Below are 9,270 nucleotides of genomic sequence, written 5' to 3' on the forward strand. Positions count from 1 at the left end.
CTGCAATCCTAGCAAAATCGAGACAATATTTTCCTTTTTTCTATATAACATTTTATTTAATCACTTATTATAAAGTTTTCGAAAATTATAGAAGAGAATCAAAATTTAAAAGCAAAAGGCAAAAGGCTTTTTAAATTTTTCCAAAATAGAATTTCATTAATGTTAGGATAAAATCTGGAAACGGATCAAGAAATTTTAAAAGGTGTCGTTGCGGTTTCTATTAATTTTCTTATTGCTTCAGCTCGTTTCTTTGCAATTGCTATGCTTTTTGTTATTAATTTGTCTGACATTGGAGTTCCACCTGAAACAGATTGATTTTAGTAAAAATTCTTCTTTTTATCATTTTTCACATATTATTTTTTTTTAAATTGCAATTTTTCGTTTTGAAAATATTTACCTGATTTGTGTACAAAACACATGTCATTGGCGTTAACGGCAATTGTTATTCTACTGTGAGATAAACTTTCCTCATCTTCTGTAGGGTCAACAATTAAAATTCGTCTAAAGAGATAGAAAAGAAATTAAATTAATATTATTACTTTTTAATAGAAACTTTTTCATTTAATAAGTTTAAAAAAAATGAAAAAGAAGTTGATAACAAATAAATAGTTCATTTCAATAATTTCTTATAAATAAATAAATAAATAAATAAATAAATAAATAAAAAATAATTCTCACTCATCGAACGATGCGAATGTCAAAGAAACGGTTATTGGTTTCAATGGAAGTGGAATTCTCTTCTCGGGATTTGTGACTATGAGTTTTGTTTCCGTGTCATATGTAACTTCCGGTAATGTCACTGAATTTTGAAAGAAAAATATATTTAATATTAGAAATTGAAAATTCAGTAAATTTATAAACTATGCTATCATTTAGGTCTCAATTAAAAATTTTCGAAGCTTACCAAAAAATTTAACGTTGCTTATTTTTACAAAAGAAAATTAATTTATTAATTTTAAAAACTTTCATTTTTAATTTTCATTTTAATTTTTTTTTTTTTTTTTTTTTTAATTAAAAAAATTTTTTTTTCATCGAAATACTCACAAGTTTCTAAGGCAGACATTAAAGCTCCAATGCAAACATCAATTACAGATCCATCGAAATCAATGCAAACGAGATCGCAATATAAAACCCATGCCAATTTATCCTTACAAATGCAAAGATCTTTTAGATCCAAAATTGACGAATTCGATAAAATTTCGTCGACAATTTTCGTTGCGCATTGAGCTTCTTCACTAGGTGGACCGGGTCGAAATTTGGGAGAACAAAGGGGCGGTAAATTTACGTTAATTATAGCGAAACCACAATTTGGTGTCGAGGCTTTTGGTGTGCAAAGTTCCTGAAAGTAGAAATAATTTTTCAATTTATTATAATTTAATAAATAAAAATAAAAAAAAAAAAAAAAAAAAAAAAAAAAAAAAGTCTTCAACTTACGGCTTTAATTCCACAAATAACAGTTGTGTTTCCAATTTTGAAAACACAAGAACTGTCGGCTTGTTTAATTGATGAAACATTTATGCTGACTGGACGATAGGACATAAATTCCCGACCATCCGGACGAATTTCTTTCGACTGAAATATAATAAAAAATTAATTTCATCTATTTTATTCTATTTATAAAATTTCTAATTAATTAATTCATAAGTGTGAATAAAGGGAAAAATTAATTAATAAACAAAAAAAAATTCAGATTATCCAAAATTTTAATTTGAAAACTTTTCAAAATTCAATTATTTCTAAAAATTCACACTATAATACTTTTAATATTCTATTATTACATTATCTAAAATTTTAACTAAAATTTATTTTTAAATCAATTTTTATTAAGAAAATTCTACGAGTATTCAATTATTTAAATTAAAAACTAAATAATTTTTTTAATAATTGAATGCTTTTTATAAAATTAAATTCTCACAAAGAATTTTATAATAAATTTTTAAATTAATTGAATTCTTTTCACGAATTTTAATAAAATTTTTTATATAATTACATTTTTTGAGCAATTCGATTAAAATTGTATTAAAAATAATTTAATTCGTGGGAAATTTTTTATTTTTTCATGAATGTTTGCGTAAGATTTTATTAAAAATTTTTTATTTTTTATAAATGTTTGCGTAAAATTTTATTAAAAATTTTTTAAAATAATTGAATTTCAAAGAAAAATTTTATTATTTATAAAGATAATTAAAATTTTGACTAGAATTTTTTTTTTAATATAGTTTAATTTCTGCGAAGAATTTTATTACTTTACAAAATAATTGAATTTTTCCAATCATTTGAAACAAAATAATAAAAAATTCTTCTTTAAAATTCAAATTTATTTAGTGTTTTTAACTAAAATTCTTCATAAATAATTTTATCAACAAATTTTTAAATAATTGAATTCTTTCGACAAATTTTAACAAAAATTTTTTAGAATAATTACATTTTTCGAGGAATTCGATTAAAATTATAAAATTATTATTAAAAATAAATTGAAAATCTTGCTATGAGTTTTATTATTTATAAAAATAATTGAATTTCTAAAAAGAATTTTATATTTTTTATAAAAATAATTGAATCTCTACAAATAATTTTATTATTTACGAAAATAATTAAATTATTGCGAAGAAATTTATAAAAAAATTTGTAAATAATTAAATTCCTGTGAAATTTGTATTACATTTATGAAAATAATTGAATGTTTGCGTAGAATTTTATTAAAATTTTTTTTAAATAATTGAAAATAATTGAAATTTTACCAAGAATTTTATTTATATTTTTGAAAATAATTGAAATTTAACGAGAATTTTATTAAAATGTTTGAAAATAATTGAATTTTTTTACTTTTGAAATAATTGAAATTTTACCAAGAATTTTATTAAAAATTTTTTAAATAATTGAATTTTTTCAAAGAATTTTTTTTACATTTGATAATAATTGAATTTTTGCAATTATTTGTAATTTCTCCGAAATTCAATTTTTTTAAGTGTTTTTTACTAAAATTCTTCTATAAATCCATTATTTTTAATAATTAATTAACAAAAATATTTAAAAATTTAACTATATAATTTCAGAAGAATTTGAATTATTAAAATTTTTCAAAAATCTAAGTTCTTTAAAATTTCTAATTAAATTCATTAAGAATTGAAATTTTCCAAAAATTCAAATTGTTATCTTTTGAAATTAATTTATTTATGAAAATTGTAAACGCAACTCTTTTAAAATTCAATTAATTTTGAATTATTTTTAATTAAAATTGTAATTAATTATTACTTATTACTAACTAATTATAATAATAATTATTTTATTTTTAGTCTTTTATTGTAAATTAACTCACGAAATGATCTCGAAGATATTTGACTGGATGAATTGTCCTAAAAAAGTTATTATTATAAATTACTTTAATTTCTATATAAATAATTTATTAAAACAGGTAATAAGACATAATTTACAAAAAAAACCATACTTTATCACACGTGTTGATAGTAAACAATGTTTTCATGCAACATAACCTCAAAATTGTTAATATTTTAACTTTTTACACAGTCTTTACTTCGAATTGCAATTAAAATCTACTGAAAATAAAGAGAGAGTTACACTTACTTGAATTGGGAATCCATTATTTAAAGAAACTAAACTAATAAATCAATTTAAATTAATTAAATTAATACCCGGTTAAAATTTTCTTGTTTCAATCGATTTAAAAACAAGAAAACAAAATAATGTGACAGTGAAATCAATTGTGATTGTGAATGACAAGAACAAGAAAAAGAAAAACAGGTTTACAAAAATGGGAAGTGTAAAATAGAGTACATACTCCTTACTCCTTAGGCAGAGATTTTCAATAATTTTTAATTTTCCGAAAAATGAAACGGTGAAAACTGAAAAGAAAAATAAAAATTGGAAATTTTGTCGGTAATAAAGAACACTACATTAGCTGGCACAGTTTTTGGCGCCCATTTCAAAAATAGTTAAAAACAAATTATCAATTATCGTGTTTCTCATTAAAATATAGTTCATAAATAAATAAAAATTACGCAGAAATGAATAATATAAAAAAACTGAAATTTTTGTAAATGGCAATTTTTCCTTCGGACTGAAAATAAAAATAGAAAATGAAAATAACTAAAAGAAAATTAGAAAACTAGTGTCTCACGGGCTTGAGTCATTTTATCGATTGATTTGCTCTAAAGTTGCATTGAAAATCGCATTGCCACATGTGAACCTTTTTAACTTATTTGTTATGACATTTCGGGGACTTTAAAAAATTAGTACCACGTATATAAGTACTTACATTTATTCCGTTATTTTACGTAACATTTAGAAATCTAGTGTGATTTTGTGACGCATAAATGGCATAAATTATTGAAAAGCGATAAGAGAGAAAGTATATATTATAAATACATTTTTTTTCGTAACCTTCGCGTTGATAATATTTTAAATATGACTACGTAGACGAGGAAAAACGGGAGTCGGGAGTGGAACAAAACTTTCAAATGCTAATATTCCTAATCTGAATTCACTTTACATCAGACTGTTGATTGTGACGGTTTATTATTGTTTCTCAATTTCTTTTGTTATAATAAAATTTCGTGGGTAATTTTTTTTTTAGGTTATGTAGTAAAATTTGATTTTTATTAAAAAATCTTAAAAAATAAATAAATTGTATGTTTATTTTTGACTAATAGACTATTTTGATAATTTTACCTAGAGCCGCACATGTTTTTTTCGAGTGTTATTTGTCGAATGATTTTTGTATATTTTTATTTTTTATTCTTTGAAGAAAATAGTGTGAATTATGGACATCATAGATGTAGAACCTCATATTGATGTAACAATCGATGAAAATGAGGTTATAAAAGGAGCGACAGAAATTATCAAAACTATTAGACCTGACTGGCCTATAGATCAATTATTATTCAAGGTAATTTAATTTATTGAAAATAATTCGATTATTTAAAAAAAAATTTATTTTCCATTTTTTACGAAAATGTAACAAAATATCATTTTTTTTTACATAATCTTAATGAAATTTAATACTTTTTCCACTGAAATATTATCTACTGTATTATATTACTTAACGATTTTTATCAAATTGTTTATAAATGGAAAAATATTTTTGCAAACTTGGAGGCGGGAGATAATTTCTGTTTAATTCCGATAAAGTAAATAGAACTTTTTTTTTAATTTAAATTTTAAAATCATCTCTGTTAGGATGTTAATTTTTTTGTTTGAATATAAAATATTCATTAATATTTATTCGAGATACGACGATTTATATTTTTATATTGAATAAATTTTCAGAAAATTGAAATTTGTCAGTTTTTTGAATTTCTTAACATTTACTATTTAATATTTAATTAAATTTAGTTAATTTAAAATAAATTAATTTAATACTTACTAGATTTAATATTTAATTTATTACTATTTTTTTTATTAATCTCAAAGAAAAAAGGATTAAAATTTTAAAAAAACTAAAAAATTTTTGAATGTGGACGAATTTTTATTAAATATTTTATTAAGTAAAGGATATTTTACATAATTTTCTAATATTAAATTATAATTAAATAAAGAATATTTCAGTAAATATTTTATTAAAGAAAGAATATTTTAATTGATATTTTATTAAAATAAAGAATATTTTTTTTACTATTTTCTTTCATGAAAATAATATCTTGAATACCTATTTTATTTCTTGAAAAATATTTTCTACAATTTTTTCATTTCACGAAAAAAATATCTTTTCTTGAATATTTTTTTTAAATATATTATGAAATATTTTCCTCATATTATTTCCTTTTATGAATAATATTTTCATTGATATTTTATTTTTTAAGAATTATTTTTTTCTTTAAATATTTTCATTCATGAAAAATATTTTTTCTTTTCTTCAAATATTCTATTTTTGGTTGATTATGAAACTAAAATTGACAAAAAAAAAAATCTTTTCAAAGTTGACACATTAGTGGCAAATTTTTTTTTTGTATAAATAAAATCTGTTTGCAAAATGAATTTTCAAGTTATTTTATGGATTATGCATATAGACATTTATAACAAGAGCGATTGCAAAACAATTTGTGATCACGCTATCCGGCAATATATTTTTGTTCAAATATCTTATCGCAAGGCTAAAATAAAAGAATAATTTTAATAAATGTTTATGTAAAAGCAATATATTATTTTTTGTATTAGTGAAAACCTATTTTTAATTCTTTTATTAAATATTTCAAAAAAAAAAAACGACGAAAGATTAATTATTAATAAATTCTTTATTAATAATAATTAATAAATTCTTTATATTAATAATTATTAATAAATTGATTTTTTTTCTTTTTTTAGGAATTTAAAGACGGAATAACAAATAAACTAGTGGGACTATGGTATCCAGAGCATTACAACGAAATGATATTGATTCGAATTTATGGACACAAAACCGATTTGTTCATCGATCGAAAAGCTGAGACTAGAAATATTAGGGTTGGCAAATTTTCATAAAATAATATTTTTTTTCTTTCATAGATTATTATTTTATTTATTTTTTTTTTATTGACTTTTTATCTCTAATTTTCCTTTTTATTAATTTTTTTTATTGTTATTTTATTATTTTTTTATTTTATATTTTATTTGTTTTTATTTTATTTCTTATTTTTCTTTTTGGTAATTTTACTTGATAGGTATTATTTTTTCTTTTATTGTTATTTTATTTTTAATTTTTCAGTTTATTTATTTTATTTGTTTCTATTTTTATTTATTGTTCTTTTTTTATTTTCTATTTTCTTTGTTTTTATTTTATTTCTAATTTTCCTTTTTATTAATTTTTTATTTTTGAGAAAGTATCAAAAAAACAAAAAAAAAAAAATAAATAAATTTTTTTTTGTTATTTTATTATTTTTTTATTTTATATTTTATTTGCTTTTATTTTATTTATAATTTTTTTTTTTAATATTTACTTGTTTTTATTTTTATTTTTTTTTATTTTTTATTAATTTTACTTATTTTTATTTTGTCTTTCATTGTTATTTTATTTTTAATTTTCTACTTTAGTTATTCTATTTGTTTCTATTCTTATTATTTAATTTACAATTATTTAATAATAATTATCATTTTACTGTTAAATAATAATAATAATAATAACAATGATTATTTTTGATTTATAATTTTGGTGTTTCTTTTTGCCGGCAGATTTTAAATAAAGCCGGTTATACGCATTCAATTTATGCAACGTTCAATAACGGCCTTGCCTATGAATTTATTGAAGGTGAAACTCTCACCATCAAGACTGTTAGAAATCCAATTGTTTATCAACTTGTAGCTAGAAGAATGGCAGAGATGCACAGGCTGAAACCGATTCATCCGGAAATGAGTCAGAAGCCTTTTGTTTGGTCCAAAACCGAAGCGTTTTTGAGCTTTGTACCAAAAGCGTTTGCTAATTGCGAGAAACAATTGAAGTAAGCAGTAATTTCTCTATTCGAATTTTTGCGCACAAAAACAGTTTTTGTAATTTTTTTTTCATCAATAATTTGAAATTCGAAAAAATTTTTAAACAAAATATTTTTTTTTTTTTTTTAATTGTTGCAGATTTGAAGAGACGATTAAACCCTTTGCAGTATTAAGGGATGAGTACAATTTTTTGTATGAAAAATTTTCGCAAAATGGAAGTCCCGTTGTTTATGCCCACAATGATCTTCTTCTTGGAAATATTCTTTACGATGAGAAAAAGAATTTAGTGACTTTTATTGATTTCGAGTATACCGCCTATAATTATCAGGCTTTTGATATTGCTAATCATTTTGCTGAATTTGCAGGTATCTTTTATTTTAATTATATCATATTTCTACATACTTTTTTTTAATATTTATTTTATTTAATTATTTTCGCTAATTTCTACTTTTTTTAATTTTTTTTTTTTTTTTTTTTTTTTTTTTTAAAGGTTAAAGCTACAAGATTTGTCGGGGAAAAAAAAATATTTTCATTCTATATATATCAGAACTAAAAAAAAACTAAAAAAAAAAATTTTGAAATAAGTTTAGAAATTTTATGAAACAGTTTTTAATTGAAAAATATTTTCTATTTAGGAACCGATCGTCCGGATTATTCCCTTTATCCGGATAAAAATTTACAGAAGGCTTGGCTGAAAATTTACCTCGAAGCTTATAATGAAACGAATAGAATAACGGAAGAAGAGGTCGAACAACTTTATGGCGAAGTTCAAAAATTCGTTCTTCTCTCGCACTTCTTTTGGGGATGCTGGGCACTCATACAGAGTGAACACTCTCACATTGACTTCGATTTTTTAGAGTGAGTATTATACATTTCAAAAAAAAAAAACTCATTTTAAAATCTTCGAAATATGGAAAATCGAAAAAAATTTCTTCTAAATTAAAATTGATATATTTTTAATTAAAATGATTTATTTATTCACTTCAACAATATATTTATTTTTTTAGAATATAATAGCATTTTATTGTTATCAATGTTACTTTTTTCTATTTTTATTATTTATTAGAATTAAAATAAGACAGTATCTAATTAGGATCAAATTTTTGCAAAGAAAAACAAAATTTGACTATTTATAATTTTTATGATATTTATTTAATTTTTTTAAATAGTTTAAACTTTAAAACTAACTACTTTTTCCGATATTTTTTACAGATACGCTGCAATGAGATTTGACGAGTACTTTAAAAGGAAAAGCAAACTTGGTTTTTAATATAAATAAAAAAAAAAAAAAAAAAAAAATTAGAAAACCAAGAGATTTTCTGTGATATTTCTTAATATATAAGAGGACATTCCCACTTAAACGTTGAGAAGTGAGACAAGACTATTTTATGCAAATTCAAGGGCTGTGAGAGGATTTTACGCGAATTTCCTTTTATGAATAAGAAAAACCAAAAAAAAAACAAAAAACAAAAACAATAAATTATGGTTGTAATATTGCATTTACGATTTAATATTCAAGCTTCTAAATATAATTATCATGTAATATTCAATTATATATTATAAATTAATATACATATATAATTATTATATTGTATCATAATATTCAAGTTCTTTCCATTAATATGAGTAAAACTATAGTGAATTAACTGTAATTTACATAAAAGAAAAGAAAGAAAGAAATGTTAATACAATTAATACAATTAATACAATTAATAAATTCTAATTTTTAGCATTCTTAGTATGCACGGAGAGAAATTTATAGTAGTGGGTAACATAATTGTGGTTAGGGTGACCATCTTTAATGCTACGTATACAGACAGCTATCTAGATAGTCACCGTTACCATCAA

General features: G+C 21.1%; 2 protein-coding genes across 4 annotated transcripts; one reads left to right on the forward strand and one right to left on the reverse strand.

Moving 5' to 3' along the window:
• Window positions 1-48: 48 nt before the first annotated feature.
• Window positions 49-3,854, reverse strand: LOC122505237 (exosome complex component RRP43-like). The gene is made up of 7 exons (XM_043616731.1): window positions 3,586-3,854; window positions 3,320-3,356; window positions 1,435-1,572; window positions 1,045-1,339; window positions 679-799; window positions 398-501; window positions 49-301 (listed from the first exon to the last, which is right to left on the reverse strand). Exons 1-7 carry the CDS (start codon window positions 3,600-3,602, stop codon window positions 186-188), a joined length of 828 nt encoding a protein of 275 aa, XP_043472666.1. The 5' UTR covers window positions 3,603-3,854; the 3' UTR covers window positions 49-185.
• Window positions 3,855-4,154: 300 nt separating this feature from the next.
• LOC122505236 (ethanolamine kinase) lies at window positions 4,155-9,009 on the forward strand. Of its 3 annotated transcripts, none has more exons than XM_043616729.1 (7): window positions 4,155-4,578; window positions 4,766-4,906; window positions 6,322-6,459; window positions 7,165-7,430; window positions 7,561-7,787; window positions 8,058-8,280; window positions 8,635-9,009. In XM_043616729.1, the coding sequence occupies exons 2-7, from the start codon at window positions 4,781-4,783 to the stop codon at window positions 8,690-8,692; spliced, it is 1,038 nt and encodes a 345-aa protein (XP_043472664.1). In that variant the 5' UTR covers window positions 4,155-4,578; window positions 4,766-4,780; the 3' UTR covers window positions 8,693-9,009. The 3 variants fall into 3 exon arrangements, with proteins under 3 accessions (XP_043472664.1, XP_043472665.1, XP_043472663.1); XM_043616730.1 differs by having other exon boundaries at window positions 4,155-4,369; XM_043616728.1 differs by having other exon boundaries at window positions 4,156-4,906.
• Window positions 9,010-9,270: the final 261 nt, after the last annotated feature.

The sequence above is a fragment of the Leptopilina heterotoma genome, unplaced genomic scaffold (assembly GCF_015476425.1).
Source record: "Leptopilina heterotoma isolate Lh14 unplaced genomic scaffold, ASM1547642v1 Lhet_350, whole genome shotgun sequence".
NCBI lineage: Eukaryota > Metazoa > Arthropoda > Insecta > Hymenoptera > Figitidae > Leptopilina > Leptopilina heterotoma.

Excerpts from the sequence above, each read along its gene's own strand:
- LOC122505237 (XM_043616731.1), bottom strand. Across the intron at positions 800-1,044 it reads AATGTCTGCCTTAGAAACTT|TGACATTACCGGAAGTTACA; the intron begins GTGAGTATTTCG and ends TTCAAAATTCAG. Across the intron at positions 302-397 it reads GTGTTTTGTACACAAATCAG|GTGGAACTCCAATGTCAGAC; the intron begins GTAAATATTTTC and ends AATCTGTTTCAG.
- LOC122505236 (XM_043616729.1), top strand. The coding sequence starts at position 4,781 with ATGGACATCATAGATGTAGAACCTCATATTGATGTAACAATCGATGAA. Across the intron at positions 4,907-6,321 it reads TAGATCAATTATTATTCAAG|GAATTTAAAGACGGAATAAC; the intron begins GTAATTTAATTT and ends TTCTTTTTTTAG. Across the intron at positions 7,788-8,057 it reads TCATTTTGCTGAATTTGCAG|GAACCGATCGTCCGGATTAT; the intron begins GTATCTTTTATT and ends TTTTCTATTTAG.